The 15,735-nt window shown below is 36.4% G+C and overlaps 1 protein-coding gene across 2 annotated transcripts in view; it reads left to right on the plus strand.

The window, feature by feature from the left end:
• ZC3H12C (zinc finger CCCH-type containing 12C) overlaps window positions 1-13,519 on the plus strand; it is a 57,411-nt gene extending 43,892 nt beyond the window's left edge. For both annotated transcript variants that reach the window (XM_055132478.1, XM_055132479.1), the window contains exons 4-6: window positions 2,364-2,598; window positions 5,674-5,780; window positions 6,412-13,519. In XM_055132478.1, the coding sequence (XP_054988453.1) occupies window positions 2,364-2,598; window positions 5,674-5,780; window positions 6,412-7,808 (1,739 nt within the window). In that variant the 3' untranslated portion in view covers window positions 7,809-13,519. The remainder of the gene's footprint in view (window positions 1-2,363; window positions 2,599-5,673; window positions 5,781-6,411) is intronic.
• The last annotated feature ends 2,216 nt before the right edge of the window (window positions 13,520-15,735 follow it).

A 15,735-nucleotide genomic window follows, 5' to 3' on the forward strand; every position in this document is an offset into this window, starting at 1 on the left:
CATTAAGTCATTATTAAACCAACAAAAGACTAGATACTCAGGCAATGGCAGAGTTCAACTAATGTTGACATCCAGAGCCATGAATTCAGTCCCTAGGCTATGAAAATCATGAAATAGGAGAGTCAGGCATAATGCAAATTTGACCATAGCACCAATACATTGGTAATAACTATTTGGAACATCTATAAAAATGGACAAAGATGTATGGCCACAGAGATATCCAGTGCAATATTATTCTTAAAATAAAACAGACTATACTTTTATTATAAAACATGGTTTCTTAGACTAATATATATTGCTATGACATTGGAATATATAAGCAGAATTTGAAAGAATGATAGAGTTTCACAGATAAACAACAGTTCAGGAATTTCATAAACTTGAAGCCAACTGTGCAAGAAGCACTGAAGGCGATTCTTTAAGACAAGAGTAATTTCACAAATACACCTAACTTCTAGAGAAATATGGCAGAAAACTCCATGACAGTAATCTCACTCCATGTCAACAGCATATATGCACTAATTAAAAGACACAAAGTAGCAAGATGGATTAGAGTCCAACCTGCTGCCTACAGTCAGGACAAACAGACTCAGAGCCAAAGGCTGAAGCAAATAACTTCAAGCTAAAAAAAGTTATGTGACAAAGATAGTCATTTCGATTTTTATTTTTCTTTCTTTTTTTTTTGTTCTATTTTGGGTTTTGGTTTTGGGCCACACCCAGTGGTGTTCAGAGCTTACTCCTTGCTTTGAGCACAGGCATCAGTTCTGGCAGGGGAACCATACAAAGTGTTAGTGATCAAACCCAGGTTAGCCATGTACAAGGTTAAGTACCTAACCAATATCACACCAGCCCCCGGATGGCCATTTTTTAATGATCAAGGAATATGTACATTAGGAAGAACTCACACTCCTAAACATTTATGTAACAGTGAACTAAATCACAGCCAAATCAGCATTCAATAAGCTTTCCAACTATGTAGGGTAAAGGATCAAAATTAGCAAGATAAAATGCATTAACTGTAGGGGCCAAAGAACTAGTACAATGGGTAGAGTGCTTGCCTTATATGCGGCTGACACAGGTTTGATTCCCAGCATCCTGTAAGGTCCCCCACAGACCACTAGGAGTGGTCCCCCACAGAGCCAGAAGTAACCCCTGAGCACTGCCAGGTGTGACCCAAAAAATAAAAAGTAAAAAATAAGTAAGTTTTGGACTGGAGCGATAGTACAGCAGGTGGGGCGTTTGCCTTGCAAGTGGCCAATTTGGTTTCGATTACCAGCATCCCATATGGTCCCCTGAACACCGCCTGTAGTAATTCCTGAGTGCAAATCCAGGAGTACCCCTGTGCATCACTGGATGTGACCCAAAAATGCAAAAAAAAAAAAAAAAAGTAGTATTAACTGTAAAAAGTAAGTCTATTTTTAGCACTGAAAAATAAACATGATTGGAAGAATAGGCTGGGAGGGGAAACTGGAAGAGAGTGGGCACTCGAGAAGTGGTGGGTGTGGTGCTAGGATGATTTATACAAGAAACCCCACCATTAGTAGTATCATAAACCACAGTGCCTAAGATAAATAATTGTTTTTAAAAATAAGTGCAACAAATTATATAAAATGGATAGTCAGTCAATCACAAAAGAATATTAAAAATTAACTTAAAAATAACAATCTTGGGGGCTGGAGAGATAGCACAGCGGGTAGGGCGTTTGCCTTGCACGCGGCCGACCCGGGTTCGATTCCCAGCATCCCATATGGTCCCCTGAGCACGGCCAGGGGTAATTCCTGAGTGCAGAGCCAGGAGTAACCCCTGTGCATTGCCAGGCGTGACCCAAAAAGCAAAAAAATAAAAAATAAAAAAATAACAATCTTGCACTAATCACACTACATGTTTGCCTTTGATAATACACATTATTAAATTTGTAGCACTTCAAGCCATATAGTCTCCTTTTCATCTTTGTTTACAGGGCCACTATACCTCAGTACTTAGATTAATCCTGGGTTATCGTCCCATAGGGAAGAATTAACAAACAGGAGTTTTGCTGAAAGATGGTGAATAATATCTTAATTATTTCATTCAACACTTTGATAGTACTTACAGTGTTTCAGGATCATTCTAAGCATTTTATGCGCCATTGTTGGCTACTATATTTTTAAAACCTTTATTATTGAGAATCCCAAAGAAACAAATATTGGGAGTTAGGAATAGGCTTTTGTACAAACTAAATTATAATCCCTAATTAAATAGACCTAGTTAATGTTATAAAAGCTCACCACTGCATGCAAGTTACTGTTTGTTTTTTATTTACTTTATAAGTGTGTATACTTTTACACACATATCAAGAAATCTTAATCTAATTATTTTTGCAGATCAAGAAATTCTTCGTAAATTGGAAAAGGAGAAAATCCTGGTATTCACACCATCCCGGCGAGTCCAAGGGAGGAGAGTGGTGTGCTATGATGATAGGTTCATCGTGAAGTTGGCTTTTGAGTCAGACGGTATAATTGTGTCCAATGACAACTACAGGGATTTGGCCAATGAAAAACCAGAATGGAAGAAGTTTATTGATGAGCGATTATTAATGTATTCCTTTGTCAATGACAAGTAAGTAAAGCCATTTACGGACACGACTATCTATGGCTTTCCTAAAAATAAATTAGTCTCATGCAGCTACTATAGAAGCTCTGTCTTTTTGCCCCTCACCAGACCTTAGCAGACTTCTTTGACCAGCTGATTTCCCCACTGATCCTCTGTGAAATCATGCCCCAGGAGGCCTGTGTGAGAGGTCCCTGCTCTTCTAAGCCACTATGGTCTTCTGAAATCAAGGAATGCACAAAAACTAAAAGAGGGAGAATTTCTGTCTTCAAAGAATGCATCACCAGGATGACTTTTGAATCTACATAAGTGCTAGGAATGCCAAAGGTGGAGCACTGCCATAAATGTGTGAGGTCCTGAGATCACCACTGGTACTGAAAGAAAGAAAAATCTAATCTACTTACAACGGGTTTTTTAAATGCTTTCCATCTACAATCCCTTTCTGCCTGAGAAACTTTTAGGGAACCACAGGTACAAGTATAAAAATCAAATATTTACTGGGCCAGAATGAACCTAGTTCAATTCCGCAGTATTAGATATGGTTCCCTGAGCATTACTAGGTGTGGCCAAAAACCCAAACCACGAACTCCCCTAAAAAAAAAAAAAGAAAGAAAACTCAATAATAAATATAGTCATAATTTACTCATAATAATAAATTTATTTTAAAACATTTTTTAAACTTTCATGACCTATATAAAGCTTTAGTCCATAGTTTAAGAAGCTAGGACTTAAGTAGTCATTGAGGGGGAGATTTGGAGCTACACCAGCTGTGCCCAATGCTTAGTCCTGGGTAACTCCAGTATGTGCTCCTAGATTACTCCTGGCTTTGTGCTCCAGGAACCAATGTATGCAGTGCTAGTGACTGAATTTGAGTTGACTTGCATACAAGGCAAGCAAGTAGCTCTCTGTCCCCAATTTTTATATTTTTTAAAGTTCTACAACCTATCGCTTTAATCATAATTTAGTTCATAAATAAACAGATGACATGAACAAGAAGTCTCAGGAAAAGTAAATGTATTTATAAGCATATGGGGTGGCGAGAGCCTCCACACCCAACCTCTGGCATTTCAATAAGCCAGTTTCACAGCTCCTGAAGTGTGCAGCTGCATATTCAACTGTGGGACAGCTCCTCATCAAATCTCACACTGCTCAGTTATATACCCTATCACTGGGTGAAGACAGGCAGGAAAGGAAAAGAGCAATTCCCAGACTAATTTCTCAGAGAGTCCCAGAGGGACTAGTTACAAAGATTCACTCTCAGAGCAATGGAGAAAAACACAAAGCATGCCTTGCTCAATGACCAAAACCAATAATACAGAAGGCTCCACTACCCCCAGCCAGCTCAGCAAATCCTCAGACAGTGACTTCTGTGACACCATTATGATGATGTCTAATGAGCTCAAAGAAATGATGGCACAGGTGGAGAAAAGCGGGTTCTCTCTTGGTGGTTGTGGTGCTGGCATGATGTACCCGTTAAAAGTATGAGTAATGATACTGTAAATCCCAGTACCTAAATAAAAATGGTATTAAAAGTAAATAAACATGTAAGGAGAAATTACCTGTTGCTTAAAAAATGCAAATTTAATCTTCAATGAGTATATTTCTTTTCGTGTTTAATTCACAAAACATTTTTGTGTATAACTTAGGCTGTTGAAGATATGAGACAATTTGTCATGGTTTAGCAGAAGCCTTGAAAATATGTATATCTGGACCAGAACAATAGCACAGTGGGTAGGGTACTTGCCTTTTATGTGGCAAAACCAGGTTCAATCTCCAGCATCCCATATGGTCCTTCAAGCACTGCTAGGAGTAATTATTTATATACATATATATAGAATTACTGACACTTTAATTTTATTTGACCCTGTCAAAAACTTAAGATAAAGCCAATTTTCTAAATAGAAGCTAATATTTGAGTATTATTTCCCCTACTTAAAGTGCTTTGATATGCATTGTCATTATGCATTTGATATGCTTGAAGAGCAAGCCTGGAATATTTAAATCTATGTTATATATCTTATATATATGTATGTATATATATATATATATGTAGCATCCCATTGTTCATCAATTTACTTAAGTGGGTACCAGTAACATCTCCATTGTGAGACTTGTTACTGTTTTTGGCATATTGAATACGCCATGGGTAGCTTGCTAGGCTCTGCCGTGTGGGCAGGATACTCTCTCGGTAGCTTGCTGGGCTCTCCTAGAGGGACCGAGGAATCGAACCCGGGTCGGCCACGTGCAAGGCAAATGCCCTACCTGCTGTGCTATCGCTCCAGTCCATATATACATGTGTATAATCTTCCAGGCTTGCTCTTCAAGCCCATGTTCTCCCTTGAACACATGTCTCACTTATTTGTCTCTAGTTTCTTTGTTTGCCTATTTTCACTTTGTCTACCCTCATCTTTCTAAATAAATTTCAATAAAAACTATCTTGCTTCCAAAAAAAGAAATATATATATGTACATCCTTCGATTCTGTGATGACAAGGGGAATGTCACATGTTCATTTCTGTATTATTTACAATTAAGAATTCAAAGGAAACCAAGCAGGTAAGGTGCTTGCCTTGCAGGCAGCTGACCAGTTCATATGGTCCTCCAGTCATCACCTGAGCACAGAAGCCAGTAATAAGTCCTGAGCACCACCAGGTGTGGTCCCAACCTCCACCAAAAAAAAAAAAACCCTTAGTGGGTTTTTTTTTTTTAAAGGTTACTATTTTAATCTTGTACTTTTCTTCCATGTGGCCACATAGATGATGCATGTCAAAGCACTTTAAGTAGGGGAAATAATACTCAAATATTAGCTTCTATTTAGAAAGTTGGCTTCATCTTAAGTTTTTGACAGGGTCAAGTAAAATTAAAGTGTCTGTTACAGAAACTGGATCATCACTTTCTTCTGTGAAGGCAAAGCCTTACAAAACCTTGACTTATGAGTTGGTTTTTGGTTTTTGGTTTTTTTTAATCCTATAAATGTTGAATCAGATTAAAATTTCAATTAAACATTCTTAGTGAATGAATTTCTATGTCCTATTATTAGAATTAAGTTTTCAACCTACTAATAATTCTGCATTATATCTGATAGATTCATGCCCCCTGATGACCCACTTGGCAGACACGGCCCAAGCCTGGATAATTTTCTGAGGAAGAAACCTATTATTCCTGAACACAAAAAGCAGCCTTGTCCATATGGTAATTTTCTTTATGAATATTAGTAATTGCCTTTAGAACACAATATATTAAACTTTTGTTAATAAAAATACATACATTTTTATGACATAGCATATGATTATTTTGGTTGTAGTTAATTATAAGAAAATGTCTGGGTCATGAAAGAAAATCTTATTTTACCTATGCATGTTCACCATTATTTTTGCCTAGTGGGGTTCAATACATTTATTTCTCTGCATGAAAATATGGTAACAAAAACTCAATTAGTTGCTCATAAATTTAAATTTCTAGCAGATAAAAACTGGATTTTTTTATGTCAAATTATGTCTTACCTGTTTATACCTTACTGTTATAAAGGCATAGCATAGTAGAAGAGAAGGGGAAGTACCAGGGTTCAAGACACAGGGTACTAGCCACACATCTTTGGATGTGAATATTAAGCATGTAGTCAGATTTCAGGGGTTTTTTTATTAGTACCAAAGTAGGAAGACTGAAAGGATGTGGTATTTTCCAAAAGTAAGTTGTAGAGAAGCACTCGACATATCTCCTATTCCTGCCATTATTTCTTTTACAAGTTAAAATAGTAGTGCCAAACTGAGTTATCAGGATCTATTAGTATGGTCCTTGACAGAATTAATTTTGCTTTTCATAGGAAAGAAGTGCACCTATGGACACAAGTGCAAATACTATCATCCTGAAAGGGGGAGTCAACCTCAGCGATCAGTGGCTGATGAACTTCGTGCCATGTCTAGAAATACAGCAGCCAAAACTGCAAATGAAGGAGGACTGGTGAAAAGCAACAGTGTTCCCTGCAGTACAAAGGCAGACAGTTCCTCTGATGTTAAACGAGGAGCTCCAAAGAGGCAATCGGATCCAAGCATAAGGACTCAAGTCTACCAAGACCTAGAGGAAAAGCTTCCCACCAAAAACAAATTGGAAACCAGGTCTGTACCTTCCTTAGTTAGTATACCGGCTACTTCTACTGCAAAACCCCAAAGCACTACATCTTTAAGCAATGGCCTTCCATCTGGAGTTCATTTCCCACCTCAGGATCAAAGACCACAGGGACAATATCCTCCAATGATGATGGCAACCAAAAATCATGGAACGCCAATGCCTTATGAACAGTATCCAAAATGTGACTCTCCTGTTGACATTGGATATTATTCCATGTTGAATGCATACTCAAATCTGAGTATCTCAGGCCCACGAAGTCCTGAAAGGCGTTTTTCCTTAGACACAGACTATAGGATAAGTTCTGTAGCTTCTGACTGCAGCAGTGAAGGGAGCATGAGCTGTGGGAGCAGTGACTCATATGTAGGGTACAATGACCGGTCGTATGTCAGTTCTCCTGATCCCCAACTAGAAGAGAATTTGAAGTGTCAACACATGCACCCTCACGGCCGCCTTAATTCCCAACCCTTCCTGCAGAATTTCCACGACCCCTTAACTAGAGTGCAAAGTTACAGTCATGAAGAACCAAAGTACCATCACAAACCTCCTCTTCCACATTTGGCTATGCATCTACAGCACCCAGCTGTGGGCGCCCGGTCCAGCTGTCCTGGCGATTATCCCTCTCCTCCAACTTCCACACACTCTAAGGCACCACATTTAGGGCGGTCCTTGGTGGCCACCAGAATAGACAGCATTTCTGACTCTCGGCTGTATGACAGTTCTCCTTCAAGACAAAGAAAGCCTTACTCCCGCCAGGATGGGCTGGGAAGCTGGGACAGGCAGGGCTATGGGATTGATGCATATGGCTATCGGCAGACCTATTCCTTGCCTGATAACTCCACCCAGCCATGTTATGAACAGTTCACCTTCCAGAGCCTACCTGAGCAGCAGGAGCCAACCTGGCGAATACCGTACTGTGGAATGCCACAAGATCCTCCCAGGTATCAAGACAACCGAGAAAAGATCTATATCAATCTGTGCAACATCTTCCCACCTGACCTTGTGAGAATTGTCATGAAAAGAAACCCTCACATGACTGATGCCCAGCAGCTAGCTGCAGCCATTTTAGTAGAGAAATCACAGCTGGGTTATTGAAAGATGATGCATCTTTGTGGTGTTTAGTAGTTTTTTGTTCAGCTCAAATGCTGAGGGAGGTTTGCTACAATAGCACATGTGATCTCCTTCTCAGCAAGGAGGTTATATAGTATCCATTTATGTGAAATACTGTATCATGGAATCTGTATGTATAGCCCCACATGGCAGAAGTATCACGGATTGCTTTACATTCAAACTTTTTTTTAACATTTCCTTTTTAAAGCTATATCCTTGGCTGGAAATTTTTCCAGTTTGATTTAATAGATGTTTCTGTGATCTTTGATATTAATCTTTGGTGCATCAGGGGTTTATAATGCAGCACTTTTTATCTTTGTTTCATGTTTTATTAACTTGGTGTTTGTCTATCAATAGCAAGCAATTAACAATACCTTCAGAATGTTGAACATTTTACTAGACCTAGCAAACTATTTTTTCAAGCCAAGCTTCATGGAATCTTTTACAGCTTTTTAAGTTATTTTTATTTGGGGAAAGTGGGCTTCTTTGTGCTATAATCATTATTTATAGAAACAAAGATAAACTACAGCACTGACTTTATATTTTAAACAAAATATAAGTTACCAGTTAATGTTGAAGTGGGTAACAGTATATATTAGAATGATTTACAATATGGCACTTTTCATTGTTTTTTGTTTGAATTTTTTAAGTAATTGGTTAATTTAATATGGTTGATTTAGAGGAAAGCAGATGCAATCAATGGAAAAAAAGTTTCCATTTTTTTATGAATAAGGCAAAAGCCGTTAACTGTTACAGTTTAGAGCTTTGTTATCCAGCTATGATGTGCTTCTGACAGTAAACACGGAATTGAATTCCTAGATTCCCATTAACTTGTATTTTTAATGTGTTTGTCTTTTTGTTTGGGGGCACAAAAGTACTGGATAAAATAACCCTTTCACAGTACCTGCCTGTTTTTTAATGAATCTAATTATTCTCAATGCAACTTTTATATTTAATATACTCTAGCTTTCCTGCTATTTATCAAGGCTGGCCTGCAGTGGTTTTCTGTGTTGAGGATATGCAACATTTATTGATACTGCACTATAGATGGAGGAGTTGTGTAAATGGTAACTTAAAACTTTTGTAAGATACTGTATATTTTCCATTTTCCTGAAGGTAGTTTTTTCGGGGGCCTGTTATATTATTAAGGCCAGATTCTTGCCACAAATAGTGTAGTTTTAGATGCAGACTAAAGTCTGTTCTAGTATTAGTAAGGGATATTTCTGGTTTCAAAGTCATGGGTTTTGCTAGATGTGATTTCATTTTTGTTAGAAGACAGATATTTTGATCAATGGCAGACAGTTGAGTGACTGACATAATTTCACTGTTGCCTCCAGTTTTTTAATTAACTTAGTGTAACAGGCTCACTGCAATGTTTCCTCTAGTCTGCCTAGATGCCCTGGTAATAATGACTATTCTACATGCTACAGTTTGAAGTAAAGCCCTGAAATGCCAGAAAGTACCTTTTACTGTTGATACAAATTGTATCTTTTTAACTATAAGAAATACTTTGATTTGTAGATCTAGTTAAAACACAAATGTGTAACTATGATTAGACTTTTGGGCAACATTTTATCCCTTATTTAAATACAAATTTTGAAGTAAAATTGAAGTCTAGAATAGGGTAGAAAATAAAAGTAACAATTTAGGTAAATACAAGTGTCTGTCTTAGTTTTATATATTAAAATACATTAAATAAATTTATTGGCATTTTCTTTCCCCTAAAATTTATCTAGTGTTAACTTAAAATAAAGGTAAAATGCTGCCTGAAAATAATGTCCAAGCACCTTTGACTAGGATAACATTTTCACTACTTGTGTGACACTGTGTGTTGCATGAAGTAGGATTTGGGTATACAGTAAATGCTTCTAAAAGGCATTGTGCATATTGACATATCCAATAATCTGAACCGTGTTCAGCAAACTTAATTCAGGAAAGTGGTGTTCTATACAATTATTGCTGTTGTTTTTGAGGCAAGTGTGGCACCAAGCTGTACCCACAGATAATAAAGAGGTTGCCACACAAACCCATCTGAGTGGTGTTTGTCTGAGAGGGACCCTACTCACTTGTGATATTGTTCTTGATTTTGTCTTCACTATCTGTAGAACAAATTTAGATGTACAGGCTAATCCAGTGCCAAATAGAGAGTTATAATGTGTAGTACCTTTTATTCTAAGACTTTTTTAGTGTAAATCATTTAGTTTCAAACTTTGCTTCCATTTTCTAAATTCAGTATTTTAATTATATAAAGGTTCTGCCAAACATTACTAAAGTTACTTAAATGAGCTCTTAGGTGAAGAGTACATCACACCTTGAATTTCACCTTCTAATGTTTTTAGCCGGCTGTCATTGCTTCATTCCATGGATTTCTGCCACCTGCCTGAAATGAACAGCTCTGAACAATCTTTGCTGAAATTTTTCAGTATAGCTGAGTTCAAAAGATAGCAGTTCGGGGGGCCAGTAGGTAAGGCATTTGCCTTGCACATGGCCAACCTGGGTTCAATCCTCAGCATCCCATGTAGCCCCCTGAGCACTCACTACAAGGAGTGATTCCTGAGCACAGAGTCAGGAGTTACCCCTAAGCACTGCCAGGTGTGGCCCCTCCCCCCCAAAAAAAATAAAATTAATAAAAGATAGCATTTCTCTAATGCCAAATGAACGCTTTGTTCCTTTTCTCTTTTTTTTTTGACATCATTGTTTTCAGAGCTCATGAACCAAAATCACTATTTAAATAGAAAAAACTCTTATTTATCTAAAGCAATAATTGAAAGAATCCATCATTAAAAGAAAATTCATAGCTGATCCCAACTTTTGTTTAGCTAAAAATTAACCCCTAATTATATGTTTTACCAGACCTGCTAATAAATAACAGGAGAGAGGTACATTAGTAATTGGTAAAATTGCCAGAAGTGGCAAACTAATAGAAAAGAAAGAATTCAGATTGGAATTTTGCCCCTGAATAAGTGACAGTTGACTGTACTTTACACAGTAATTAGCCAGTTCGTTGTCTCTGTGTCTTAGTACAGAGGGAATAGTACACAACTGGCCAAATACTGGCCCTTAGTATTTCTTCCTTACTTGCATGTGATATGTAAGTTTTCAGTCTCCTTTTATATGATCTCTGTATCCTGATAGTTTGTCATTGACCTAAAGAAATGCACACTAGTATAAAATATTTGATACTGGTGGAAACTTGAACTTTATGTTTTGTGAAAATTCATTTATGAGAATATGTAATATAACTAAGAGCATTTATATATACATGCCTACATATTTGTTATGAAGTATTAAAAATTGGGAGGGTATTAATTTTTTTGCTAGTTAACTTTCCACTATTGAACTGTTTCTCTGAGTTGTGGCTAACCAAGTCCTGAGTGCGGATAACCAATGATAAGATTTAGAACCACTTGAAAAGAAAGCAACTCTTCACTGGTTTTATTCCTAGTATTTTAAAGTATTTTGATAATTTTAATAGAATGTGTAATTTTAAAACAAAAAAACTTAAAAGTAGTATTAACTATATAAATAATTATTTAACATGTCTTTTATGGGTGTATCTATATGTATATAGACAGTAATATATTTATGAAACAAATATACTTTTGATGATGTTGTAGCTACTAGTTAGTGATGGATAGGAGGGTCACTCTGGACATGGATTGGAAACTGCAACAGTTTTTCCCTTGATTTAATGGCATTCGCCCTAAGGTATATTTGGTTTACGTTATACTTTTCTATCCAACTTCCTTATTCTAAATAAGATAAACCATTTTCTGACCATTCTGTTATTCCACATTAACAGAATCTGTCTTATCTGTGTTATTTTTATCACTGAATAGTCTTGAATAATTCCTAAGTAACTGCAGTCAGATTTTTCCAGAAAAAAAAAATGCTTATTACAAAAATTTTAAAGATAGGACATTGAGCTTCCTCCAATATACATCAACAAATAAGATGAAATATGAAATACATTAGAATAAGAGAAGGCAGAATGTTAATAAAAGTAAATAAACATCCATTAGATTTCTTAAAAATGCATTTGGCCAAGACTTTACAAGTGTTTTCTGTAAAGATTAAATAGTAATTCAGGCTTCAAGTACCATGTGGTCTTTAAGACTATTCACCTCTGCCCGAATGAAATGAAAGCAGCCATCAGCAATATGTAAGTGAATGGACTGATGTGGCTGTCTGCCAATAAAGCTTTCTTTACAAAGTAAGTCAGCTGACCTAATTTGGCCCGTTGACCAGTTTGTTGACCCATGCTCTGGAGGGAAAGGAACTGGTTATTAAGCAGCAAATCCTGATATAAATATAAGAACTAGCAATTATATTTCAGTAGACTTTCAGAGAATATCTATTAGTTATTGCTGGTCTTTAAAATATTTTGATAGTCATATTAAGCATTTAATTCATGTGTTTTTTACCTGATTGCTCCCATTACTAAGTAGAGATTTCTTGTTTGGTCATGCCAAAAAGGATTCTGTGAAAGATGTTTTAATAAATATTGATATTTCTTCCTGAATTTTGTATTTCTATTGATAAGTGGGAATATCCCTTACCTACCTTTGTTTTTTAAGGATCTCTTAGATTTTTTTAAAATCCTGTGCAATCTAAATATTAAAATATAACCAAAAATATTTCAAAGACTTCATTTATCAATTACATTTTTCTGCTGAATTTTTTATTTCTTAAAAATAACAACTGACATTCTTTAAAATGGTTTTAAAGAAAATGCTTTGTAACTTCATATACTATAGCTTTATTCTGTAAGATTAAAAACTGTGAGTAGATTAACTGTAAGCTGTAATATGAGTGCATTTGCTGTATTGTGACTCTCTGTAAGAAGCAAAGTGTATCACTACTTTCTCTGTCTAAACCTCTACTGTAGATATTTTTATACACCTTAGGACTGTCCTTGGTGAATAGTATTCTTAACATGATCATGTGTAATTTTTAATTCATTGGAAATACACACTGCTGAGCATGTTTATTCACAGTGCTTTATAAATTGTGTTAACACAGTAACACTTCCACAAATACATTAAATAGTTTTGAATATTATGACCCACTTAAGTAGTTATGCTTTCTTTTAAATTGGAATAGGACTCTAACCTTTTATAATGTTTACTGTTTTGAATGGTTACTTATTAAATTGTGTTAACCTGCTTTTTTATTTCTATACATCTTAGAAGTAGATTTTTCAGTAAGGTCCTTAGGCTTTCAGATTTTAAAACAATATTAAGAACGATTTAGCACTTTTTAAAAAATCTATGCATGTTTTAGTTTTATGAAATTTTTTAAATTCTACTCTTTAAACCATGTACTAAATTTGCCAATTTCCTTCCAGATATTTCAAATGAATAACATTTTCCATTTATTAAAGCTTTTGACCCTTTCTAAGGCAGCTTTTGTCTCAAGGATAAAAGAACTGGAGAGCACTGATTTGTTTTTATAAGAAAAATGTTTTAGATTTTAGTTTTTTTCAAATTATAAATTTTCTAGCTAATTTTGAAACAGACATTTCTGCAGAGATCACATTACAAAGCAGCTTGCTGATCTTATCTTTTCCTTTTAAGTTTTTTCTCCCAAACTTAATTATATGCTGATAGTAGAGTTTCCACCATGGTCCTTTCAGACTTAAAAGACAAAGATATATTTGAGATCCCAATTGATAAACTGGTTTGATTTATCCTCGGTATGTGTGTTTCTATGATTTCTATAACTCCAAGAAAGCAGTATTTTAAGCCTACTAGAAATCATATCAAAACAGCACTCCGCCAGTGAGAAAAAAAATCAAAATTTCATTTTTCTGATGGTTGTTTTAGTTTGCTGAAGAAACTGACTCTCATGCAGCAGTACAGATGCTGAATAAATAAAAGCATCCTTTAACCTAAGGCTTGCCTGCACTGAGTGAATTATTTAAATCTGAATCTTCTGTATGACATTTTTCAGTATCAGTGTATTAGTCCTCTATTAATTCCTATGAAGTCCTTACTCTTCTAACAATTTTCTAACAGTGATTTAACCTAAGCTGTTCTGACTTTGCTGTGAAGTGGAGCTGCTCCACCTCCCACGACCCCATAAGGTCAAAATGTACACAGATATTTCTAATTTTCTGTACCTCTTCTTGCATGAGTCAATATCTTAATTAGCAAGAACTTATATCTTACTAATATCTCTCTTGAGTTGGCTCACATTCCTTTTTTCATGCCCTCCAAGGAACTGAATTTGAAACACGGTCACAATTCTGAACGGGAGAGCCAGAAAGATAATACAGCTTGCCTATGGCACTTGCCTTACCTGTGGCTGACCCAGATTTGATCCTCAACACCCCAGATAGCCCTCCAATCCCTACCAGGAGTGATTCCTGAGCACTGTCTGGTGTGGTGGCAAAAATAGAATTCTGAGTTGGTATAATGATTATCATGATTTAACATACTATGATTCTATGTGAGTGATAAAACTTTTAGTCTCCCCCTTTATGAGTTTTCAGACTTTTGCTTTTGTTATCTTTTTCCTTAAGTTGCTGTTGGTCATGTTCAGTCTTCACCCCTCCTCCTCCATAATCCCACTTTTCCTTATCCCCACCCCCCATTCCGCTTATCCTAAATTGTTTAAATTAACAAGAGATTTTATTGAATTTGGTATTTGGATAACAGAAAACTAGCTGTCAGAAAACAATCCATCCAAAGTCACTCTCAGGTAAGGGAGAATGAGCCTAGAATCCAGGAGAACATTAGCTTGGGCGTCAAGGGTTACTTGAAGCTAAAATAAATACTTATCCCCCACTTTCCACCTTTATCTAAACAAAAAGAAGTCACACACACTGATAAAACAGTAATGTTTGGGGAAGGAGGGACACTAAAGTAGCAATCACAATGGTGAATTTATTTAAAAAAAAAATACCTAGAGTTAACTGGGCCTCATTAGCTAAATATCTATACTTATAAACATCAGTTTCTCAGGCTCAGATGGAATCTTTTGGGTTTGGTGGTTGGGCCACACCCAGCAGTGCTTAGAGCTTACTCCTGGCTCAGCACTCAGGAATTATTCCTGGTGGGACTCAAAAGACTAGTGTACTGGGCATCAAACCCAGATTAGCTGCATACAAGGCAAGTGTCCTACCTACTGTACTGATCCCTCATGTGGAATTTTAAAACCATATAAATTTAAGAACCACACTGGGGCTACATCAGGCTCAGTGCTTGAAGGTCACTCCCAGTGGTGCTCAGAGGACCATGTGGTTCTGGGGATCTTATGTATGTGTGTGTGAGTATATGTGATGCTGGAGATCAAATCTAAGGCCTCAAACATACAAGGCAATTGCTTTGCCACTGAGCTACACTCCCAGTCCCTAATTAAAAAACTTCAAATAACATTTTAAAAGATGTATTCCTTTATGCATATAACTATCAATGTAGATAGTTAAAAGTATAGCTCTGGAGCTGCATACATGTAGAGATGGGAACACGGTCATAACTATATCTGCTCCTAGGTTGTAATGACTAAATTAAGTCTTAAAAGCTAAAGTAGGCCCAGAGTGTATTTGCCATCTTTATGTAAATAGTGGTTATGTAAATACTGGATAGTTAGACACATAGTGGTTTTCAGATATTCTCGACAGACCTTTCATCATCATATGGCTATGTTGTGGAAGAGTTTGATTTCTAATTACCAGTGGGTGGTGTGACATGTGTCTTTTTAAGGTGATATTTTAACTCGTAAAGACCCTTTTTGACACTGTTTTCTTTTGACTCCCCTCTGTCACCACCACCATCATGAAGCCTGTCTTGGTTTAAGTTTTTTTATACAGCAAAATCAGGATATGGGAAAATAATGATAATAAAGCTGGTAAACATTCTCAAATCTCACAGTCCGGTGGTTCCTGGAATGTACTGAACCTTCCCAAGGT

The sequence above is a fragment of the Sorex araneus genome, chromosome 3, assembly GCF_027595985.1.
Source record: "Sorex araneus isolate mSorAra2 chromosome 3, mSorAra2.pri, whole genome shotgun sequence".
Classification (NCBI taxonomy): domain Eukaryota; kingdom Metazoa; phylum Chordata; class Mammalia; order Eulipotyphla; family Soricidae; genus Sorex; species Sorex araneus.